The 25,754-nt window shown below is 41.5% G+C and overlaps 2 protein-coding genes across 8 annotated transcripts in view; one reads left to right on the top strand and one right to left on the bottom strand.

Annotated features, from left to right (window-relative positions):
- Positions 1 to 21,901, bottom strand: part of LOC115084238 (pituitary tumor-transforming gene 1 protein-interacting protein-like) — a 175,692-nt gene extending 153,791 nt beyond the window's left edge. Inside the window, exons 1-3 of the mRNA XM_029588835.1 lie at positions 21,653 to 21,901; positions 12,766 to 12,818; positions 763 to 871 (exon numbers count right to left, since the gene is read on the bottom strand). Of these exons, the coding sequence (XP_029444695.1) occupies positions 763 to 871; positions 12,766 to 12,818; positions 21,653 to 21,764 (274 nt within the window). The 5' untranslated portion in view covers positions 21,765 to 21,901. The remainder of the gene's footprint in view (positions 1 to 762; positions 872 to 12,765; positions 12,819 to 21,652) is intronic.
- The window catches only part of DUS3L (dihydrouridine synthase 3 like), a 57,954-nt gene continuing 53,591 nt past the window's right edge, over positions 21,392 to 25,754 (top strand). For 2 of the 7 annotated variants that reach the window (XM_029588834.1, XM_029588827.1), the window contains exons 1-2: positions 22,372 to 22,439; positions 24,038 to 24,136. In XM_029588834.1, the coding sequence (XP_029444694.1) occupies positions 22,381 to 22,439; positions 24,038 to 24,136 (158 nt within the window). In that variant the 5' untranslated portion in view covers positions 22,372 to 22,380. The other 5 variants (XM_029588831.1, XM_029588829.1, XM_029588830.1 and 2 more) reach the window with 5 other exon arrangements.

The raw sequence follows: 25,754 nt of genomic DNA, 5'->3' as shown, positions 1-25,754 counted from the left end.
TGCAGATAACGTCACCCGTACAGAAAGCTGTCCTAAATCTACCCACACAAGTTTTGTGCGATTGGATTTCACTGGATATTCAGCCACACACTTAACCAGTTAAACACAGCTGAAAATCCAAAGTTAACCGGTTAACGCTGTCCACTTTGCTGCTGCTAAATATCAACCCCCTCCAAATCTCTTGCTTCACTTGCTTTAACAAGGCAGTATCTTTTCAGTGCAGGGCTGCTTGTTCTCTCACTCTCCTGGTGCCTTCTCAGCATGGGACTGGAAATTCTCCTTTACCACATGCGTTTGCTTTAGCGATACATCAACCCATTATGTCCCACATTGTTTAAGAAGCTATCCTCTAAATAGGACACTGGGACATAATGGGTTAAAGAGATGCTGCACATGGCCCATGAGAAAGCTATCGGCATGTTACACTGATTTAGTGTCCAATTTGCTGGACCAGGGCAGCACATGCCACTTATTTCAGCACACACAACCCCCTGGCAAGACCTGTGGGACTGGTGGCATCTCTCCAGAATAACTAGAGGTCAGTGAACCACCAGGTTGGAGAAAAACTGTTCTAAAATACATTTATTAGGCAAATAAACACAAAAGACTTTTCTGAGAGCTTTCAATCTCAAAATCAAGAAATCAATATTTCATGGAGTTCACTGCAGTAACTCAGAACGTAATTCCTCTCTCTTGTTGGTAGGAGAAAATGGCCTTCTCCTGTACGCTGTGCTTCCAGATTCATTTCAGACTGATACTTACTCCAGCAAAATCCCCAGCGAGCATCTGACAGAGAGCACAGGGAAGATGACGGGAAAATGCTTCTCACAGGATAGTCCATACATGTTTTATTGGTGTTACACCAAAGGCACTGCACGGAGAAGAAAAGAATATTAAACTTGTCAGTACTGTACCAGGCGTGAACAGAAGGTTCTTGAAGTCAATTGTTAACAGAAGTAGAAAATTAATAGAGCAGTGCACTGAACTCGATTTAGCAAGACGAAAAAATTGCTCTGCAAATGAGCAGTGATCAATGCGCAATTCAGGCATCTGACTGTGAGGACAATAACAAAAGCCTCTTCCACAGGTAAAAGAGAATTTTCCCTGCAGAAATTGAAGCTTTCGACATTGCCCAACTTGTCCATGGGCAAAAAATATGACTGTTGGGTCAACAAACTGCATACCTTTACCTGCAGAGTGATGAGGCGGCCCGGGGGCAGGGAATGGGTGGAGACTGGAGCGATGGACATAGTTTTGTATAATCAAATCTATGTGCCCTGTTTTGATAGAAACATTAGCCATGGAGAATACAGGCACAGCCTCTGTAGGCAATTTTCCTGGGGACAATAACCAAAGCAAAAGCCTGCCAGGCCCTGATGTATCATCCCCTTTGTGTAGTCCGATACCTTATCGATACAAAATGCATCTTGAAAGGCTTTGAAAAAAGAAGGAATTTAAGCCTTACAGCTGACTGTAATAAAGAGACAATGAAAGCATAGACTATGCCATAATTTATTTGTATGATTTGCTCTATAATGTAATCTGTAAACATCTTGTATATTCGTAAGATTATCAATTGTATTACCTACATGCAGAAACTATTATCCCTTAATTTATGTGATCAAGAGTTTTAAGCGGAGTTTTCTCTCTTAATATTGGCAACTTTTAACAGAAGAGTCAGATTACAGCAGACCTATCTTTTTTAATGCAATTATTACAACATATATAAAGAAGAAAAGCAATTCTTCTCTTTCTGTATTTTTATCTTAAAAAATATGTTAATTAACAAAGAACAGCTGAAGCAGCATACATAAGAACAATCCAGTAGGTAAAATAAATAAATAAATAAATACAAAAATAACAAAAAGCATAAACAGCAAAGACATCAAACAACATATTTGAAGATAAAAGATCAAATCTCATCATGAAACAAGAACAACCCAAGACAGCAAGTCTCTCCCCACTAGACAGGGAAGCACACAAAGCATCAGAAAAACAGAGCATAACAAGAACCCAACCCACCCCACTCCACTCTACCCCCAGAGTCTAGCAAATAATATAAACCACACAGAAAAACAGGAGGATATAAAGAGCAAATGTAATTCCTTTTCCCTAAACAAAAAAAAACCCCAAAAAAAAAAACAGGAATAGAAAAATCCAAGGAGAGAAAATCTAAGGCTGGCAGACAGTACCAAGAGAGGAAAGATCTAAATGTGTCCACGATATAAAAAAGGAGCCCAATATCCAAAACCCTACCCAGACTGTCCCTTATCTCCCAGGTCATCCTCTCCATACTCACTATCTCCCAGACGTTTTGTATCCATTCCAACCGAGGTGTGTGTGTGGTGGTGGTGGTGGTGGTGGGGGGTGCCCTCTTCCAATACCTAACTAATAAATCTCTTGCAGCTAACAGCAAATGTTGAATTAAGCAACAGATCTTCCTGAGAACTTTCTCCTAAAAGAAATCCTCAGATAGTAAAGAGAATATCAACCTTGACCAGTTCTGAAGTACTATGGTGAACCTCCTTCCAAAAAAAAAAAAATATATGAATCAAAGGACAATTCCCACCACAAAAAAAGGAGCCCAACAAATCACAATTCCTCCAACATAAAGGAGAAATAGAAGAATCCCACTTTGTTCATTCTATACGGAGTAATAAAGATTCTCATCAAGATCCAAACTTGAGTACTAACCAGACTTAAAGGCATAGAGCACTTAAAAATATTTTGCTAAATCTCAGACCAAAACATATCTATCTGTCGAGGACCCAAAACTTCTTCCCAATGTACATAATTATATGTAGGACTCGACATCCCCACATCACTGGACTTATGCAAAAAGGAGATAAACCTGAAGGCCTCCATTTCTAGAACAGTACTTTTTCAAAACCCCAATTGTGAATGAGTAAAGTAAGATGTTCTCCCAGGATCAATTGTAAAACGTCTAAGTTGAAAATACTGAAAAAGGGAGAACTGCTGTCCAAGTACAGCACACAAATCATCTCTCACCAAAAATTCCCCATTACGAAAACACTAATTAAATGAGAGAGAGTCTGAATCACTGCCTCAGCAGAACCCCAACCACCTGTCCCGTGTCCCCAGTGAATTGCTGAGCAAATAAACGCGAGAATAGAGAGATGATACATGCATGAGTTTACATAATTTTCTCCAGTTAACTTCTGGAAAAAGAAATGGATGACATTTGATTTTATTCCAATCAGGCTACTCAAGAAAAACCAAAGCTGGCAGAGAAAAAGGGGAGACAAATGTGCTTCAAGTTGAGCCCAATGGGAGCTAATCAGGTCTACACCACATTCCACCTTATAAAACGCTTTCTCTGCATCCAATGAATTAATAGCAGGCCCGGCATCAAGAACCTTAACACAATGTAAAATATTAAACAAGCGCTGTACACTCTCACAACCATAACGCCCCGTCTGATCAGGATGAACTATATTTCAGATATAATTCTCAATGCAATAGCCTAAAACTTTAGCAAAAATTGTATAATCTACATTTAACAATGAAATATATACCAGTTATAGACTAGGATGAGATGGCCACCTTCCTTGGGAATAACAGAAAAAGGCATCATAAAAAGAACCAGGAAACATCCCTTGAACTAAAACCTCATTAATGGTTTCTACCAAAAGTGGAGCAAAATGATCTGCCATGGCCTTATACAGCTCTGCCGGAAGAGCATCTGCTCCCACAGCCTTTAGTTCTTCAGCTCCTGGATGGCCCTTTCCACTTTAAATATCTAAAGGTTTCTACTGATTAAGCGTTGGGCTGCTTCATCTAATTTTGGAAGTTTCAACCTTCTCATTCATTTAAGGATAGCCTCTTGACCAACTGAGTGCTGAAAGGTGTTTTAATTTTTTATAACATTCAGCAAAATACTGTGCTATTTGTTGCAACAAGAGTTAAATCCCCCATCCTCCCGTTCATAACGGATTATTTCAATCCTCCTAGAAATCCTGATTCACTTTATTTGCCACAACAGAAGGATTTATTGTCATGTTCACAGAAATGCCTTTTGGTCAGTCAAATAATATGCGTTATGAGTGCTTTCTAGAGCACTTATCGCACACCTCAGCATTCGGCTCCTGTAAGATATTCTGCCTTCCACAATGCTTATGCCATTCCTCAAGCAGAGACAGATGGGCCTTCAAAGAGGCTACTTGTTCCTGCCTGTGTTTCTTAAAACCTGAAGATGGTGATATAATTTGCCCTGTAAGAACAGCTGTGGTAGCATCCCACACCATAAAGATATGGACATCTTTATTCTAATTAAACAGATATTCCTGCCAAGCCTCCAAAAGTTGTAACATAAAATCTTTATCCACTAATATATGTCTATTCATTGGACAACTTCTAGGGCAGTGGTTCCCAACCCTGTCCTGGGGACCCCCCAGCCAGTCAGGTTTTCAGGATATCCACAATGAATATGCATGAGAGAAAATTTGCATGCACTGCCTCCATAGCATGCAAATTTTCTCTCATGCACATTCATTGTGGATATCCTGAAAACCCGATTGGGAACCACTGCTCTAGGGGGATTACTCTCCATCAGACCCTCAAGCGCCATACAAAGTGGTCCAACAAGAGAATACATCCAACATCACAAGCCCTTAGTGAGCCCAATATGTCTGAAGAGATGAACCAGAAATCAATGCGAGGATAAATTTTATGCAGAGCAAAAAAGAAATATCTAACTACTTGATTTACCTCATCCCAAGCATCGTGAAGCCCAAGGTCCCTTAAATATTTAGTAACAAAACTCCCTGGCATTTCCTATTTTATTTTCAGATCTATCAGCAGGATCTAAAACATAATTAGAGTCCTCTCTCAAACAGGTCCTTTGAAGTGTAATTTTAAAAGTAAAAAAAATACAACATAAAAATGAATGAAAGAATTCAGATTATGCCCCAAATTTGGGTCATAAACATTAGCCAGAGTTATTGTAAAGCCAAGCTTTACAATAACCGTAAGGTATCTACCATTCTTTATCCAAGATTTGGTCTTGTACAACAAAAGGGCCACACTTTGCAATCAAAATTGCCACACTCTGCTTATTAGAAGCAAAATAAGAAAAGACTTGCCCCCACCCAAGCCTGCTGCAACCTTGCGTGTTCAGAAGCCAAAGATGGGTTGCTTGCAAAAAGGCAATGGAAGCCCCAGCCTTTTTGCAGTTGGGCCAATAACCTCTTCCATTTGATTAGGCTATGAATCCCATGTGTATTCCAAGAAATTAACTTCAATGTCATAGTGTAAGCAAGAGAAAGTTATAGTTAAGCAATACAAAACAAACAAAGAAGCACACACCCTAGCTACAAAGGAAATTTAGCACCGTGCCAACATACATACATAAAAAAGCAACATAACACAAGGAATACAGCACTGATGCAAAGCCCCTCCCTATAAAGGCTCCACAGGAACCTACCACCATCACCAAGAGATAACCAGCCAGAAAAAAAAAAAGAAGAGGTGACATTGCCCTTTATACAGGAGAACACCTGGGGATCCCGGGACTACTGCTCTCCTAGACCCCTTCCCACCAGACAGAACAAACATTTAACACAGTAACCATGGAGAAAAGGGGGAAAAAAAGGATTTATGATTATGTAACATCTTTTCATTCCAAGCACCTTAAAAAGAAAAAGTCAAAATTCGATAGAATAAGCAAAAGGATCAACAGCTAATAAAAAATCTATAGTGGCAATGGAAGAAATGAAGAAAAATCAGAAACCATTTGTTTGGTTCATTTCAAATAAAAATGTTTTTTGTTTTATTTGTTCCATTTGTTTAGTTTCCATTAAAGCCAATGCAGAAATAATGCAGCCGATTTTGAGCTCCAAAATTAGGGTTTTTAAATCAATTCTGATGAAACTTGTGGGTAGACATACTCAGAAGGGGGAAGAGAACTACCAGATATCAAAACGGTGGCAAAGGGGCACCAAAAGTGGCCAGAATAGCCTAAGGCAATGTAAAGGGGCAAAAGGGTACCAGCAGTGGCAAGAGCTCTCCAAGGCACCATGAGAGATGCAAGAGTGGGAGGAACACCCCAAGACTTCCAAAGAGTACCAACAACAGTAGCATGAACCCCCGAAGGCAGCACGAGAGGCACCGTCCTAACACCTACACCCCAACATTTACATGGCTGTCCTTCGTACATTCATCAGAGACTGCCAAATCAATACTACTCCTATGCTGACGATCTACAATTACTGATTTCACTCAGCTCAAACCCAGACTCAACCACTGCCTCTCTCAACAACTATGTAACAAAAATTGCCATTTTTGGTTACACCTGAACAAACATAGCTTAAATCAAGAAGAGACAGAGATGCTTTGGATTGGGAAGAAAGAACCCAGCCCTCCCCTTCAGAAAAGCGACCATCGATGAACTTACTAACTCTCAGCTGCCAAGTATGAATCTTAGGCTTTTTGCTAGACTATCAATACCAAAGCCCAATTCAAACATTTTTCAAAACAGATTATTACCACCTCCAACTCTGCCATCTACGACCCCTCTTGGACGACATCACAACGGCTAATCAAGCCCTAGTAATCTGTCTCCTGGACTACTTAATCAATGCCTTCTATACTGAAATTCCCAATACCATGAACCACTGTTTACAGCTTAAACAAAATATTGAAGTGCACATTATAAAAACAAATTCAACCATATAACTTCCACTCTACGAACTCTACACGGACTCGCAATACTCTACCGCAAAGATTCCCAAACCTGTCCTGGAGGACCCACAGCCAGTCAGGTTTTCAGGATATCCACAACAAGTAGGCATGAGATAAAATTTGTATACTATCAGGCACATCTAGTGGTGCCACCACCCAAAATCAGGAGCATCACCAGCACAAGGCTCAGTCCCAATACTTTGAAACTACTTACCTACCACTCCACATCAAACTTGTCCTAAATCACCTACCCTTCAGGAAACTGGAGAAAGCAAATGCTGTGTCAAAGAGCCAGGTTATCAAAGCTCCATCAAGTATGCCTTGCTTAAAACTCTATACATACCTTGTATATCTCATGACTTATCTACACCCAATCTTTAAACTATGTATACAATGGCATATACTTGCTAAAAATTTGTATATAGCTCCTAAACTAACATTAACCACTCCAGAGAGTGGTATGTACCTACTGTAATCACTCAATACTTATCCTGTAAAATCTTCAATCTACTATACCTGATATGAAGCCATGGTTAACATTATATCATCTATTAATTCACTGCTATACAATATTTATGATCTAACATAATTGATATCAACAGCACTATTTGAAACATGCCTTGAACTCCGCAGTTAGACTGGCATGCCATAAGTAAAAGATGATGATGATAATAAGAGTGGCGTAGGCATCCTAACGCACCATGAAGGGGGAATGAAGCAGCAAAGACCACAAGGCAATGAGAGAGAGACAAGCAGTATGGAGAGTGGCATGAAGACCTGAAGACATCATGAGTTGTGCAATACAGCCATCCACAGCAGCAAGAAAACTCCAAGGGATACAGCAGCAAGGCACAGTGGCAGTAAGACTCCCAAGGGGTAGAGAGTGGGGGAAATCAGGTTACGCTGAATGGCAGCAAAACCAACAAGTGTAACTCCAGGAGCAGGATAGCTAGGCAGAGTGGCAGCAACACTATCATGGAGTAATAAGCAACAAGCTGGCGTGACAGCACGCCACAATTACGTGCCTCTGCCAGTCCCTCCTTTCCCCTTTGCTCACAGTGGCATGATGTAATTAGAAGTGGCTACTGGTGTTTTGAATTTCACAATATACTTTGATACTGTAATACTGCAGTTTCTGTCTGTCACACACACTCAAGTCAAGTTGACAGACTGAGTTCACTTCAGTGGCAACTTGCAAGCAGAGGTAGCAGCTTACTAGTGGCAAAAACTCAGTCTCTGTCTGGCTAGAGGCTAGGGGTAACTCTCAAGTGTGTATAAAACTGTCTCCCCAAATGCGCCTGCAATGCACACACTGTGTTTGTATTTACTGCAGATTAATCCCTTTTGTACACACTAAAAAAGCTGCAACAGAAAAGATACTGGCAAGGCAGCATTTCTGTTCTCTCTCTGCCTGTGGAGTCAGACAAAAAAAAAAAAATTACCATCACTGCCGTTTGTTTTTTCACTGGCACTGCCTTTTGCCTTGATCCAGTTAACATACAAAATGCAGCAGCACCTCAGTCTTTCCCTCACTGCGAGACATGCATGATGACTACAGTGGTGAAGATAACAAAAAGCCCTTTGCCAATGCCAATATTTCTCTTTCACCTTCTGTTCAAGAACCTTTTCTTTGACTCTAACAGGCCGATACAATAAGGTGCGTTCTGCAGATTGTAGTTTTACCTGCAGTCGTGTGCATAAACCTTACTGCAAGGAGTTTTAGGTGTACAAAATGAGCTTGGAAAATTGTGCATCCTGCTTAGTTCTCTCATGCAAATCCCATGCAAAAGAAGGCATTAAACATTATCCCCTCACACCAATGCAGAGAAATGCCCTGATTTAGCTCACATTTTCTTAGACCAAGAGTAAAATTTCCAGTGCTAAAGTTTCCAGCGCTAATTAAGCCACCAAGAACACCCCCAAGAAGAAGATTACGCAAACACCCCCTCCCCCCCCCCAGACAGTTCAAGGCACTGCATTTCTGGTTGGGAAGCAGAGAATCAGCGCCACTCTTCTGTCTGCCATGTTACTTTAAGGAGGAGCAAACCCCTTGGGCTGCTTTTTTCCTAGTCTTCCTCCTCCTCCCAGCCAGAAGAGGGATTTCATGTAAAAATCCCATAGAGTTTGGGATTGCGTCAGAGACAGAGGGAGTCATAATCAACAAAAGCTGTCTCACACCTCCCAAAATGGAATACGCAGCCAGTTCAGGGCAGGCCCACAATCCCAGGAGAGAGGGAGCAGGGGGCGCTTCCCAACCCCACCAGCTGCTTCAGGTTAGAGAACCCTCGGGTTTCTGCCACTTTACTTGCTGCTGATATGAAATTGGGAAAGTTACCTTGGTGCCATATTTGTTTCAAATGGCACTCAATCGGTGCTGAGTTTGCACACTTTTTTTTTTTTTTTTTTAACTCCCAAAGCATTAGCATAACATTAGCTTACTGCACCAGGAGTTAAAAAAAAGTTGGCTTGTGTGTTAGGAAACTGGGTTGAATTTCAGCACACAGTTTTAATACTTGGCTTTCTGCATCAGTCTGTGAAAGGGCTTCTGAAAAGACAAGCTTATGCTCAGACCATTCAATGGGAGTACGTCAGTGTCACTTGACCAAGATGCCAACTATAGGCTAGTTAAAAAAAAAAAAAAAAAAAGCTTCTCCTTGACTGGTCCTCCATTCTGTCTACTTGCTACTTCTTCTGCCTCAGCTCTAGCCTGGCTGCTAGTTCACACAAGCATTGGGTGGATGCTACAATTGCCAGTCTCACAGCAGCACTTTTCAATGAGCCATAGAGTTGAATGTTAAAACAAACGAAGGCGACAATCATTTTTCTTTAAATACATGGACACTCTCCAATCATTTCATGGATTCACAAATGAATCGAAAATGCTCTCATTCGGTAATTTTACCCATTCGTTTCTAATGAATGCACATCCCTACCCTGACTATGTAAATCCAGCGTAACTGCACTGTTTCTCTTCAGATGCATTAACTTAGTCCAATAAAAAGTATCTCCTTCAACTTGTTTGTTGACCTTATTTCAACATAGACATCACAATATTTTTCACGGTCTTAAAGATGCTAAAGCTGAGCCTCATGTAATCCATTCCTACCTTTACTCTTATACTAAACCACATTGCCTGGTGGCAGTAGAAATCACATTCTTGTGACAGTAGAATCACTAGTGGGCCGATACAGTAAAATCGCGGGAGAGCGCCTGCTCTCCCGGCGTGCACAGGCCACTCTCCTGTGCGCACGATACAGTATTTTAATCTATTTAAATTAGGCCCGGCGGTAAAAAGAGGCGACAGGGACACTACCGCGTCCCTAGCGCCTCTTTTTTGATGGAAGCGGCGGCTGTCAGCGGGTTTGACAGCCGAAGCTCAATTTTGCTGGCATCGGTTCTCGAGCCCGCCGACAGCCACGGGTTCGGAAACCGGACGCCGGCAAAATCGAGCATCTGGTTTTTGACCTGCCAGCTGCGGGCCCATTTTAAATTTTTTTTTTTGCTTTTTTAAACTTTCGGGACCTCCGACTTAATATCGCCATGATATTAAGTCGGAGGGTGCACAGAAAAGCAGTATTTTTTTTATTATCTCTTATTAAATTTCTAACATTTACAAAGTAAATAAATACACTTTGCACATGAAATACAATAGCATGTCATAGCACTTTAATAATCCTCAAACATAAGAAAATATATCTCAGCCTATGTCATTGCTAATACATCATAAAGGCAATACTTGCAAGAAATTTCTGTGTAGATTAATTAAGGGGAATTCAAAGAAAATTTAAAAAAAAATGGATATCTGATTATGAAGTTGGTTATATAAGAGTCAACCTTTATATTTAATTACCTCCATTAGCATTTTCAATACTCAGAACCTGTTTTTTTGCTTTCAAGAGTTCTTTTAATTGCTTTATTTCAAAAAAGAGATATATGTTATCCCATGAAATTTTAACACACATTTGCATGGGTATTTTATTATCATTATTGCTCCTATTGCCTCAGCTTCAGGTTTTAAAGAGAGAAAAGCCTTACGACATATCTGAGTGTTTTTAGCTAGGTCTGGAAATATCCTGACCTTATTACCCAGAAAATTATTATCCATATTTTTAAAATAAGCTTTCATCACTAAATTTTTATCCTGTTCGGATTGAAAAGTTATCAATAATGTTATATGTGCGAGTATCTCCACTTGGGATTCTTCTAAGAACTTAGTTAGATTTTGAAAATCTATAGGATTTTCCACTATGTTCTCATTATTAGAGGTTTGCTTACTTGATAATTGAACTATCTTTTTTATTACTGGTAATATATCTGATGAAATTTTTAAGTTTTCCACCAGGTATTTCCTAAAAGTTATAAGCAATTGCTCTTCCTTTATTTTTGGGAAATTAAGCACCCGGATATTTAGATGTTTTATGGAGTTTTCCAGAAACCCCATTTTTCTAGATGTTGCCAATTTATCTCGGGTGATAGCTGATGATAAATCTTTCAATCCTTTTACTTCTTTTCTGTGCACTTTCCCGGTGCCCAGAGAAATTAGCGCCAACCTTTGGGTAGGCGCTAATTTCTGAAAGCAAAATGTGCGGCTTGGCTGCACATTTTGCTTTCTGAATCACGCGGGAATACCTAATAGGGCCATCAACATGCGTCCAAATGCCGGCTAACAGTGAGCTCCATCGGAGCGCACTGTACTATATCGGCCCGTATGTGAGTAACACAAAATTTTCACATGTACATTTAAAAACTCAGATGGACAACCAGGAGGCGCCGGCAATGCCATCTGCAGGGCTGGGGATGGTGGAGGGGATTTCCTAGGCCTCACCAGTCAAAGAAAAAGGGAAGTACCTGTGAGAAGATCAGCGAGCCAGCAGGGTTTCCCCAGGCCCTCCAGTCAAAGAAAAGCAAGAGGATCTAAGTAAATGGGTGGGGAAAAAGTTAAGAGGGGTGAGAGGCACGGGAAGGGATGAGAAGGTGTGGGAAGAGAGGGAGGGAAGGGGAGAGGACTGTATATGGATGGGGGAGGTGAGATGAAAAGAAAGAAATCCTCAAGGCAGATGTGCACTTGTCAGGCAAGAAATATATAATCACCATGAACTCCTGCCACCCTCCATTCTCAAAATAAATTACGTGGGGGAGGGTGAGTGCATTTTGTTCCTGGCAAGCAAATGCTGGAAGTAAAGAATGGGTTTAGAAAGATGCACTCTGTAAGAGAGCACATAATTTCCAATCTTCTTTAAAACAGCAAGTAATTCTTTAAAATCTTTTTTTTTTTTTTTTTTTTGCACTCTTGGTATTAAGTTATTAAAATGAAACTATTTCAAACCATCTAATCTCTTGACAAGGCACACGCATTCTTGCATCGGTTGCCGAGTTTCTATACAGCTGCTATAAAGATGAGTTGTATAGAAACTCAGACAAATCTGATGTCAGTGCTACTGAGGCAATCTAAAAATGTTACAAGTGTTTAAAATTAAATTTAAAAAAAAAAAAAAGTCATCCAGCCACAACTTTAAAGCACGCAGAATCGTGGGGGCGCAATAGTGGTATGTGCTGAATGCTGGACGCTGCACAGCCTCTCGTCACTTTATACAGTGCATACTGGAATCTACACTAGAAATTCACCATGAAGAACAGGCACAAAAAAAAAAAATAACTCTTCTATAGTGAAAAGATTCAGTACAGAAGAAAAGAAAATGTCTTTAGAGGCCAAGGCTTTTGCAGACACAAAGGTAAATGAGAGTGCTGCTCCCTGTCTCTGCTTCCCGCCAGTTCCTTATCAAGAGGCTCTCAGCAGCTCTGCTGCACTGGTGAGACCTGTTTGGTTTCAGAAAATACTCTTAGCAAAGGGCTTCCAAGCACCCCTGGCAGCCCCCGCCACTACATCACTGGGTTAGATATCAATTCAGGCAAAAGCACTTTGCTTCTTGAAAAAAATGTTTCCCGTTTTCCTTTGCTGGACGTACATGCAGCGCCCTCTGAAGATCTTCCATCTTCAGCCAATGCTCCTTCAGACAACCTACTAAGCTTTTGTCAGAGAACCCGAGAGAGCTGCCAGGAACTTACCGAAACGTTTGAGAGGCACTGTTCACAGGTCTTGGATGTGAAGTGGGAACATGCTGAAAAGAAAAACAACAAAAAGTAACAGATTATAAACATTTCTTCTGAAAGTATGTACCGAACAGCTAAACGTGTCAAATGCCATTACAAGGAGCACTTATTCCTCTGGCCACCCATGCTGTACTAGCAACTTCCAGTCTGCAACATCCATCAGACTGCTGCAGCCTTCGGAAACGTTTCTTTTCACTTTAGCTACACTGTGTATGCAAGAAAATGCCTCATCCCTCAGGCCTCCCAAACAATATCATGCAGATGGTACAAAATATGCGGAATAGAATATTTAGCCAAAGTGATCACACAAACCGGCACTTTTTCAAGGAGTTGGCATACATATCTAGTTACCAGCCTCACAGCAGCACTTTTCAATGGGCCAGAGAGTTGAGACTGGCACGGAAATGGCATTGTCTTGTTAATCTGAAACATTATTGGGATAGTTTGCTTCTTTGTTTGTCTGGCCATTTTAGCTAAAGGAGAATTTTAGTTTTAGTTTTTCTTCTACGGAGCCACAACATTGCTTGGCATGTGAGAGGAGATTTCCAGGTACATTTGCTTATTACTGGTGGGCCCCAGCATCTTCTGAGCACTGGAAGTGCTACTCTGCTATCCCCTGTGGCAAATGGATTGTGTCTGCTGCTGTCCACTGCTCCAGCCCAGCTGCCCATTTGCCTCATTATGTCAACAGGCTCACAGAGTTTTTTCAGGTCCATTTGTTAAGAGGTAGAAGTTTGTCTATAATTTTGTCTCCATAAACTACGTACACACTCGCTGCTTCTTCAATTTGTTGATTTCTTTATTAGTTTTATTCCTAGATCTCCTTTTCTTCTGACCTAATATTTTCTCAAATATTTTTCACACTTGAATAAAAGGGTGCACCTTTAATTATGGCCACAAACTATTATTAAAACAACAAAACAGAACCCTCCTTATGGGCCAAAGCTGTGATACAGAGAATCTGGGTTTGGATCCCGTCTTTAGGACAGATCGGGCCTGAGCTTCTCTGGGAAACAGCTGTTGCCATTCCTGTGGTGGCCCCTCCCAGCTGATGGGCTGCACCGAGAGCATGCCTCAGAAGAGGTGCCTTCCAGCCAGTGGGACATGCTATCTGGGAACGGGGGGGGGGGGGGGGGGGGGGGGGGGGGGGGAGGAGAAGAGAGTCTTAGCTGGAGGGTGATAAAATGGGGAAAAGGCCGGACTGGGGTCTGAAATTGATTAAGAACATAAGAAGTGACGTGCTGGGTCAGACCAAGGTCCATCGAGCCCAGCATCCTGTTTCTGACAGTGGCCAGTCCTTGTCACAAGTTCCGGCAGATCCTTAATAGTTGATCTATTTCTTTTATATCCTACTCCCAGGAATAAGCACTGGCTTTCCCAAGTCTACCTGGCTAATAAATATTTATTGACTTTTTCTTCAGGAATTTGTCCAATCCTCTTTAAACCCCACTATGTCAGTTGCCTTGACCATGTCCTCTGGCAACAGATTCCATAGCTTGATTGTGCGCCGAGTGAAAATACTACTTCCTATGATTTGTTTTAAATTTGCCAGTTGTTAGCTTCACACAGTGCCCCCCTAAGTCTCATATTGTTTGAAAGGGTAAATAACCATTCCATATTTACCTGTTCCACCCCATTCATGATTTTGTAAATCTCAGTCATATCCCTTCTTAGTCATCTCTTCTCTAAGATAAAGAGCCCTAATCTGTTTAGCCTCTCTCCATCCCCTTTATCATTTGTCACCCTTCTCTGTACTTTTTCTATGTCACTCCAACACCCTGATTTAGGCTCATGACAGGTAGAATTAGGTAAGCAACGTCCCACTCAGGAATGGAAGCATCAGAATAAAAGCAGACTCATTTTTACTGCCAACTAAATTATTTACTTCTTTAGCTAGTATTACCAATTCAATAAAAATGTAATTTCTGCTTATTCTGACGCAATAATGATCAGCTCTGGAAGATCTAATCAAGTCAGTAACAGACACAGTTTCAGTTTTTCTGAGGCATTCGGAACAGAGTGGTAACACAGGTTTTGGCTTGGGCACACTCCATGCAATGACAGCTAATGCCTACTGTGGTAAGAAAATCAAGAAGAATGGGTTCTGTTATGTAGCTTGTGATGTGCATAACTAAAACACACCACTGCCACTAAAAAGCATGCAGCTGCCAGCTGGGTCAAATGAGACCACCACTAAATATAGAGATCAGCCAGATCCCCTCTGGGACAGAGGTCAAACGTCTACGAAGGCCAGAGGCTGAAAGAATGATCCTAAATCTACAGTGCCTTTGTGTTGTGCAATAATTGGATGAGTGAAAAAAAGAAGTAATCCCAACATGTGTAAATTGCCAAATTGGACAAGGACATGTCAATGGAGCTTGTCTGGGGGGGAGAAGACATTTGTCCTATAAAGATGTAGGATTGCATATTATTTAATTGTGCTTTAGTGTGTGCTACTCAGAACTGGAGGAGAAGTCTGGGCTTGCTCAAACACCATTTTCATTCCTTGCTGAATTCAGGGCAATGGAATATTTTCCTCAACCATGACCAAGTCAAAAGTTCTCTCCGTGCTACATTAGCAGAACAGATTGCATCTTCCTCAGATAGAAGCTCTGATCTAGCCAACTCTTTAAGTGAGGCAGAAACAGAATGAACATTTGTTTTCAAAAATAGAATTTAACCCTATTAGACAATTTGATCTTCACTTATGATGATTTATTTTAGAGGTGCATGCTGCTTTGGTAGCTTAAAAATGCTAGAAATGTGATTTACATGTGACGATATAGATTACTAGTTTGTAAAAAGATACAGCTTCAATCTACCATTGTCAGGACAAGGAGCATCAGCCTACAAATGTTAAGGAAAGAGGGAGATATGATTTTTGGAACCCTACTGGAAAAAGGCTAAAAGCTGTAGGGGCTTTGATAAGTCCCTCTGCGAATAAGGCTCTAGGAAAACCAGAAATCAGACCTGCAGGAAATGCGATCTGTAAATGTTTTTAATTAATGCCTGGTCAATTAATGGCAAAAGATACTTTACATGATTTAAATTTGGACAGTAGGGACGACCTTGCTTTTAACATGGAGACATGGTTAGATGAGGCGAGGGAGGATGGAGAGGGTGGATTATGTTTTCAAAATTGTGCCTTCCAGGATATGTTGTTATTCACTGACCCTGAATTGAAAAACAGATGGGGGGAGGAGGTGGGTGCTTAGCAATGATCTATCATAACCGCCTACAACTGATTAGGTATTCTATTTCCCCAAACCGAATGTTTATTTATAAAACTTCATAAGAAGTTATAGGGAATTTCTTGTCACCCCCATGGAACATTTGGTGCTTCTATAAACGCAACTGTAGAATTTGTTCCTGACCTACTTCTAGGAATTTCAGAGATCATTGTTTTAAAGATTTCACTGTACACGTGGACGATACTATGTCATCCATGGCTGAGCAATTCATTGCAGCTATGCTATTAGCTTTGTTTCAGTTTATTATAGCACCACCATATTTCTGAACACATCTTAGATCTAAATTTTCTGCTCAGGAGAAACCATCTCTAAGATAGCGATAGATTTGAAGATCAATTCAGGAATGTGGCCTGACCATTTCCTTGTTTCCTTTGTCTTTGATTGCTTTGATACTGGGGATCTGGGTGGGACCAGTTCTAATAGGATAAGCCTAGGATTGACCAAATTGCTTTCTTCTTAGCAACAGAAGAGTAGAAGTCTGACCTACCCAGGAAAATTATAGATGGACTGGTCAAAATTTGGAACAGTGATCTAAAACATTTTTTAAGTAAGATTGTGCCTATAACAAGCCAGAAGGTCCTTTAATGAAACTTAGCCCTTGGCTCTCTCAAGATTTGAGAACTTTGAAATAGAAAGGAAGAAGATTAGAAAGACTATGGCATAAATCTCACTGTGACTTAGATAAGTAAACTGCAAAGCTCAGGTGGTCAGGTATTGGGCTGTAGGTATATTTGCATAGAAAATTTACTTTTATCTTTTGTTTCAGTCCAAAATGGCTTCTGGGAACGGTTTAAAATAATTAATGACTTCGTATATCAGTCACCTACTCATTTTGTCATATGAATTTTCAGAACCAGACTGTGAGAACTTTGTTGAGTTCTTTGCAAATAAGATCTCCCGAAATAAGAGAAGGCTAGAAGGTGAAAGCAAGAATGAAGAATTTAGGGACCTGCTATCCCACTTAGGGTGCCCCTATTTTGGAATTTTAATTTTGTCGATGAAATTTTTGTAACATAATAAATTTAATGTAGTTTCCCAGCCAAGGACAGAGAAATATCATGAAGTGTAGGAAGTGCATAATTGAGATGTGTGGTAGTAGAGTGAGGCTAAGTTCAGGTGTACTGTGTGGTAATATTGGAGTATAGAGCCAGAGAGAAGGGTGGAGCTCAATTTCCATGTGGTAGTAAGACAGTGGATTAGCAATACAAGGAGAGAGGCAGAGCCGGAGAGGGGCAGAGCTCAATTTCTATACAGAGAAGGTGGAGCTGGAGAATGGGGCAGAGCTCAATTTGCATCCCAGCAACACAGGTATGGAGCAACTCCCTCTTTATAATAGTTAGATGATAGTACATAAAGACCAAAATGGCCCATCCAGTCTGCCCAGTTGAGAGGCATCCTCTTGTCAATATGCATATAAACTTCTCAAATGCAGCCCACTATCAACTTCCCCCCTCTTGGGTCCTGCACCTGCTCTCACAACCCCTCTTCTTATATCTGTCCCATGCATGGCCATGCCCATCAGTCATCACAGTGCTGGCTTCACCAAGCTTCCTTTGAGCCCTGATGACTTCATTCCACTGCTGTTTTGGGGTTGTAACTGCTGCTCTATAGATGTTACCCCCATGCATCTTTTGGAGCTCTGATGCAACTGTATCACCGCTATTTTGGTCTGTAACTGCCACTATGTGCAGGTTATCCCACTGTACTTCATTTCCTTCCCCCTGGATCCCCTGTGCTTATTCTGCACATGTTTTAATTCAGTTACCACTTTGTTTCCACCACCTCCTCCGGAAGGGCATTCCGGACATACTTTTTCACAGAAAGGATGGTGTATTTCCTGAGTCTTCCCCCTTGGAGCTTCACCTCCCTTTTTCTGCTTATAGCTCTCCTTTACACCCATGCATCCTCCTGGCTCTGGCTAACTCTTTACCACATCATTTCACTATCTTGAGATCAGATACTAAGATAATAAGACTAAAAACATGTCATGGACACTTACCCCTCAACTTCTGAAACAAATTGGGAAGGGACTATTTAAACCAAAAGACACATTATAAATTCCTCTTTAGTCCAACATATGATTCCAGTTTTACTAAAAGATAAGTGATTCACACAATTTTTCAAAAAAAGTAAATCACTTGATTCCAGTGTCTTAGACTTTTAGGCTTCTGTCAACTCTATCTTTCTTTGGAAAGGTGATTAAGGGTGTCTAGCCTCCCAGCTACAAGTCTTCCTTTCTGAAATAGAGTGCTTATTTATTTATTTTTATTTATTTATTTGCTTTTATATACCGACATTCGTTTGGGTACATCACATCGGTTCACATTATAATAGGATAATAGCGTGACAGGTCAAGCTATTTTTACATTGTAACATTATGAACATAGAAACATTAAAACATAAAGCATGGAAACATGAATATATGCGTAGGAACAGATTAGCAGGGAAATACAGTGAAACAGAGGCAGAAATAATACATAGTAGCAGTAAGGAATCAAATTGAATGGAACTTGTATATTGTGGCTTATTATGCCTTTCTTATATACATCGCAACCTTATATATGGTGGCTAGTTATGCCTTGCTTATATACATCGCAACCTTTAAAAGGTAAGTTGAAGACAGTAATTTAAGATTAAGATTTAAGATTAAGTACTTATCACTCAGCCAGCATTGGTTGCTTTAATAGATTACTTCTGCTGAGATTTAGACTGCTGGGGTTCAATCTTATAGGTCCTTCGTGAACTTTCAGCAGTCTTCAATTGGACAGATCATAACACTTTTACTGGCAGGTTGTTAGATTTGGAAGTAAATGGGATAGCCATAAACTGATTTAGATCTTTCTTATCTGAGAGAATGCAGACAGTTATAAATGTAAATATGTCAAAGCCATAGCCCCTCTCATGTGAAGTCCCTCAGGGATCTAGTCTTTCCCTTATTCTCATCAACATTTAGATGCAAGCATTGAGGGAAGTTATTAGAAATTCTAGAATCTGCTGTCATTTACAGGCAGACGGCATTCAAAACCGTGTTCCTATGGGGAAGGAGTACGTAGAGGCTGTTCCGGTTCTAAATCAGTGTCTTCAGGCAGTAGTGGGATGGTTGCAGGTAAACAAACTGACATTAAACCCACACACAACAGAAATTTTATGGGCAAGTAATTTAAAATTTTGAGTTCTAATGGTTTTATTAGTTGTTTACAATCTGAATCCTGTGTTGAAGGCAGAAGTTAGAAACTTGAGTGTTACTAGATTTATCTTTGAAAATGAAGAAACATAACTGCAGTCACCAAAAAACGCACATTTTAAATTATGGAACCTGTTTATGAAGATTTTAGATGTGTAAAGACGAACATACTCATCGTGGAAAGCCTGAAAAGCCAGGCTGCTCTACAGCACTCGAGAAACAAATTTGGGCATCTCTGCTTTAAAGCATTTGAGATAAAACATCCCATTGTACAGCTCACAGACTGTAGGGAGAGGAAAAAAAGAGAACTTAATTTAATTTCTACAATTCATGATCCACCTTTCTAAATAAGTGTTTTCACTTGCTCACCACCTTGGGCATTTTAAACTACAACACAAATGAAAAACAAATTTCTCACAAATTAATAAATGTACATTTATGTAAAACAATGAAATAGTACCATCAAAAAAATCCATAACATACCAATAAAATAATAAACTAAAAATAGTAAACCCTCATCCAGCATAATAAAAACTAAAACATTTAAAACAGATTCCTTATGAGGGTTTTATTGGAATCTCATCCCATTTAGCTAATATGGATCATTATAGTGCAGGTCATGTCACTTGTTTCAGAGCATTTTCTCTGTTATTTAATGAAAACCAGTGACTACTGAGAGACTGCAAGGCCACTTAGGAAAATAATGTCCTCTCGGCTTTGGGATGATTGGAGTTCTGGGGGAGGGGGTGAAAAAAATAAGACTTGTAATGTGTGCATCCATCTTGTTTATGAAAAAATAAAGTATTTTAAGAAAATTAAAATACCAGATTTTTATGTTATCTAGACTTTTTGTAGAGTGATTGTATATATACATAAGATATATTTACATAGACTGCCAACATTGTATACAAATACAATTCTGAAAACTAGACTTAATTTGTAACAGGAGTTGAGGACCCTTGCTTTAAAAGGACAATTGTATAGATTTTTTTTTTTTACATGCTACTGGATTCAACAGTTTGGAATGATGTAAAAAATAGATCATAAAGAAGCACCTATGGCCTATAAATCATAACACACACTTGTGGACTTAATACAAATATCTTATTTTTACAAACTTTCACACTTTCTGGCTTTTATTTAACCCTAAAAAGAAATCTATAAAGTTCAAATATTCTGCATGTCTGCTTCCACTGTTATGGATCTGAGTAACCCAGGGTATTGCTGTGCTATCAGAAATAAGAGGAGACTGTAAATACAGCAGAAACTGCTGAAGAATGATCTTAGCAATGGTCTGTAAAATAATAAATAAGAAAATCAGGAATGACAAACTACCAGAAGACTTGGGCAATCTCTTGACCTTTATTAATTTTAAATTTTATTTACTGGCCCATTATCTCAAATAAATGAAACATTTTATGGAACCATCCATATAGATGGTGATTTTGTATCTTGGCCTTTCATTTAAAGGACAGTTTAATAAGGGCTAGAATTCACCAGTTCTATAACATATGCACATATTTTATTCCAAACAAATGTAATAAGATTTTTAAAAAGCAAGGGAAAACTGAAAAGGAGTCTCAAGAATAAGTACAACAAAGGGAAGGCCAAAGCACAGAAATAAATAGATCATTTAAGTTTGGTTAACAATGGAGCTTTAAAACAGTATCTCTTCCAGGGCAGGTGAATGAGACCAGACCTTGGCAGCCCAAGAAGCGGCAAGCAAAATATAAATACTAAGGGAACTGCTTTCAGGACAGGATGCACTTGAGCATTTTTAAATATATAAATGACTTATATTTTACACACAAACTCCCATGTCCTGAACCAGCAAATACAGTACAGTATCTTTGCCCAAATAGGGGAGAAGTTTTTGCTGTCAGGCCTCTAACGTCCGAGACTCGGGAGTTCAAGGTCTACTCTCACTTTTTGTGACCTTAAATTCCGTTCTTTTAAAGCTGCCAGACTGACCTCCACAAGTGACACCCAGTCTAGCCCACAGGTGCACATTTTCTATATAGACACTAATGCTCTTTGCCAGCCTGAATCAATTAAAGCCTCTATTTAAATACAAATTATGGTTACAGGCAGACGCTCAGATCTTGCCTGCTGAGCTGGGGGCTCCTCAGGCAGCCCGTCCCAACACTCCTTCGGCTTAGGAGGCCAGCAGATTTCACTCCTTGCTAAGGTTGGAGGGTTATGCATATACGCTTGGCTTTAAGGGGGACAGAGGGGCAGATTTTAGGAAGGTGACCCCAGCCTTTCTGCGGGCCTGATCACTTCGGTCAGTGCCCCCAAGGCAACATATTTTTTTTTCCAGGCTGGGCCCGTCTCTTCCCCAGAGGAGCCCCGTTACCCTGTGTATAAATAATATCGGGGGTGGTGGGGGGGGAGACGATGTCCTTACGTTGCTGGAGGACGGGCGCCGGGGCCACGGTGCTGGCTGAGCCCGGGCAGCAGATCCAGGAGCCGGCGCCAAGCAGGAGCAGGAGGAAGGGGCGGCGGGGTGTCGGCATCATCCTGCCTCTCAGCGCCGCTTCGGGTCGGGAGCTCTCGGGGCAGCGAGGAGTGGGCGGGGGATTTCCGCGCGCAGTTACGCGGCTGCGCAGCGCCGAACGCTTCCTCCTTCCTGCCCTCGGCTCTAACCCTGTCTTCTCATAGGCGGGAGGCGGCTTGTGATCAGGGCAGGGCCCCGCCTCCCGGGGAGTAGACGATCGTCCCCAGTCCCCACCGCGAGGCTCGCCGGGGCTTCTGTCTCTCCCTGCCAGCGGATATCTGGGAACATTAGTTCGCTACAGTCAGACTAGGAGAGCCCTGGCTAAGGCTAGCAGGGCCCCGATCGCCGTGGTTCTCCTCGCCCCGGGGGTGGGGGGGGCGGGTCTGTCCGTGACTTGTGTTTCACCCCGGAGCCTGAAAGAGCGTGTGGCCGGCGCAGGGAAGGGGCGGAGCTGCTTCCGCTTCCTCTGCGGTCAGCGTGTGGCGGCCGGGTCTAAGCACAGGTAGCGGGGGAGGGAGGGAGGGTCTGTCGTGCTGCTGTCTGCTCTGATTATATTACTCTTTCTTTCCGTAGCGCAGTCCCTGCAGGTTATCATTTGTTAGCGGCTGCGGGGACTCTGTTCTATTCACGGTGATCAGATGCGAATGGTGCTGGAGTCATCGCTCCACGACGCTTTATGCTGGTCGGGGGGTTGTGTGTGCGTTTTTGCAGTGTTATTTCGAGAATAAAATCATATTTAACAGAAAGTGGGACAGCGTTTCAGATAGGTAGGAAAGCGCCGGGTGGCTGCTAAAACTGAAAGTTGACTATAAGTCCTGAGCCCCGGCAGGCTTCTTCCTGCAGAGATCCGCCTGCCAGATGCCGACACACCTGCTGGCCAACTCGCACTCCTTGTCCATATTTTACTCCAGGTCCTACGTTTTCCTCTTAATTGAACAAAACGTTAAAAAATTGTGGTGGGGAGTGCATGGTTTGTCTTAAAACCTGCCATTTGTGTAAGTTGTTGGGTGACTTTCTTTTTCATGGGACCAGATGTGGATTTCTCAATAGGCACACTAGGCCTATGCCTAGTGCAGCAAAATCTGTGGGGGGCGGCAGTAGGCTGGCTGAAGATCTGCCACTTTCCATTTGTGCTGATCCTCACTCGGCAGAGAATAGCGCTCTCTTCCCAGACAGAATGCAGGGAACAAAATAGGAGGAGAGTGAGCCTGGAGCACAGAGAGCAAAGGGGAATTATTTTCAAAAGATTAGGCGTAGCAGAATGGGGATTATTGGGGGTGAGAAGAGAGGCTGAGGGTGAATCAGGGGGGGGGGGGGGGGAGTGTTTATGTATGTGTGTGTGAGAGAGAAGAGATTGATGCTGGCATGTATGTGCCAAATTGAGAGGGTAGAGAGGAGTTGTAATGGGGGAGCAGAACCAGAGCGCAGTAGGAATACCTCCCTTCTCTTCCCCCTCCCCCATTCACTACAATTCAGGTTCTCTCTCCCTTGATCTCAGATTTTATCTCCCCAGATCCTGGATCCTCCCTTCTCTCCTTTCCTTTTTCTCCAGATCCTGGAACCCACCCCCCAAAATTATCTGTTCCATTTCTCCCTTCCTATCCCTCTTTTCCTCCCATCCCTGATTTCTAATTTCCCCCTTTCCTCAATTTTCCTCTTATCTCTTCTGTGCCCCCATCCCCATCCTTTGTACCTCTTCTGTGCCCCCCACTCCTTTGTACCTCTTCTGTGCCCCCCATCCCCACTCCTTTGTACCTCTTCTGTGCCCCCCCATCCCCACTCCTTTGTACCTCTTCTCCCCCCCTCCTCACTCCTTTGTACCTCTCCTCTCCATCCTAGGTCCTCTTTCCTTCTCACCCTATTCCTAGTCATCCTCCTTTCTCCTCCCCAGTCCCTCTCATTCTCTCCTCTTCTTGTACTAATACTTAAGATCCCTTTTCCTCACCCAATAAAAACTATACAAACACAAACAAGGTTGGAGATTTATTTAATTTTTATAATATGAAAGATGGAAATGTTTCTCTGTGTGCTTCAGATTTTTCCAGTTTTTGCCACAGACTCTGTCTGAGCTGCTGCAGCAAACTGTGGGACTCTGACTTACACTTCCTGCTCACTGTTGTCTGGCCCTATGGGGGGGGGGGGGCACACGAGCAGCAACAGTGCCTAGGGGTGGCAAACTCCTACATCAGCCTCTGCATAGGACTTGCTTCATGACTAAGGCTTGTCTTCCATTCTGTGTCTGAGAAAAAAAAAGTCTCTTACTAAATCAGGCTCTTAATTCTGATTTATTTGTAGAATGGGAGAAGCTGGAGCAGATAGTCAGAGCCTTGAAAATGGCAACCCAAAGACTGGGACCGATGGCCGTGATTATGGAGTAGCAGCCATTAAGCACAAGTAAGTGTGCATGCCTACCTGCGACAGAAGGCTAAAAGAATCGTGTAGGGCATAGGAGGTTGTCCTGTGTGCTGGCACTTCGGAGAAGTGGGAAGCTGAATCCTGTGTGCTGGCACTTCGGAGAAGTGGGAAGCTGAATCCTGTGTGCTGGCACTTCGGAGAAGTGGGAAGCTGAACTTAGTTCCCAGGTCCTAATGCCTTAGTTGGTGTTTGACACTGTTACCTTTGTCCTGATTTTCTGTTCATATGTTTCAGCTTTAGAATGACAAAATAATATTCTGGACATTACAAAACCCACCTATGCAATCCCTTCAAGTCAAAGTCCAGATCTCAGTCCAATCAAGAATCTGGAACACTATTTGAAAATTGCAGTGCATAAATGTCATCCAAACAACCTGGAGGAAATCTGCCAGGAAGAAGGGGCAAAAATCAATTCCAAACAGTGCGCAAAGCTGGTAGAAACTTACCCCATCAGACTTAAAGAAGGTATTGCAGCAAAAGGTGCTTCTACCAAGTACTAAACTGAAGGGGTTGAATACTTATGCAAGCAGCATTTTTCAGTTTTTAATTTTATTTACAAGAAATAATGACTTTGAAAATGTACTTTAAGAGCATACTGATTTGCAATATTCATACTGTCTGGAACAATCTGTAAATGTATTTGTAATCCACACAAATCTACTGACTTTTTATGGGGTTGAATACTTTTGCAAGCCACTGTATTTTAACCTTACAAAATGTAAAGTAAGTCTTTTGAGCCATTACAATTTAGACTTTTCTTAGATTCCAAGAAATTGGCTGTATTGCAACTATGGGGGAGGAGGAGGGGGGGGGGAGGGGTTCTGGCCTACTGTGGAGTTAATTGATGGCTATGCTGCCCTGAGTGCCATTTTGTGGATGCTATTCCCTGCTTTCAGTTTCTCTTTTTTTCTAATAGTTTACTCTCCACTTACAGGTTTTTCTTTTTGGATCTCTTTGTGGACTACTAAAGACACAGGAAACTTGTTTTCCTCTTTTGTATTTGTTTCTCGTTTGATTTTCACCTAGGGTTTATTTGTGGATGGTGTCTTGTTTCCTGATATAAATCCGATTAATTCTTGTGGAAATGTTAAATGCAAAAGGAAGGATTTTATTACTCAGAAGCTGCAATGGTACCAGAGTAGGAAGGTCTGGGGATTTGTTCTGGATTCTTGTGCCCTTCAGTTCTCAAAGCAAAAGCAAGGTGTTGATTCATCCTCTGCTATTCTCTGCCCGTTCATGTTACTAGAGAGACATATGTGATTTGCTGACTTATATAGCCTTGAAATCTAGTTTTGTAACTAGTAGTTCTAGCAGTAAAGGTATTTCTGAGAAATTGGAAGATTGTTCTTAAAACAGAATGGCTGAATCTTTTATATGTTACTGCCAGCTGTCAGGAGCTGATTTACCAAAGAAAGATAGCAATTTTCCAGAGGATGTGGTGAAAGTTCTTAAAAATTAAATGAGTAAGGAGATGTGCACTGATCATTAGAAAACAGAGATGGGCATACTATGGTCTGTAGAAGCCTCCCTCCAGCCCACAGCAGGGACATTGCTTCTGGTAGCCTTCGGAAGGAAGTGACATCTGTGGGCTGGTGGA

The sequence above is a fragment of the Rhinatrema bivittatum genome, chromosome 2 (assembly GCF_901001135.1).
Source record: "Rhinatrema bivittatum chromosome 2, aRhiBiv1.1, whole genome shotgun sequence".
In the NCBI taxonomy this organism is placed as follows: Eukaryota; Metazoa; Chordata; class Amphibia; order Gymnophiona; family Rhinatrematidae; genus Rhinatrema; species Rhinatrema bivittatum.
Note: the sequence above shows the minus strand (reverse complement) of the source record. Positions and strands in the feature narration are given on the sequence as shown.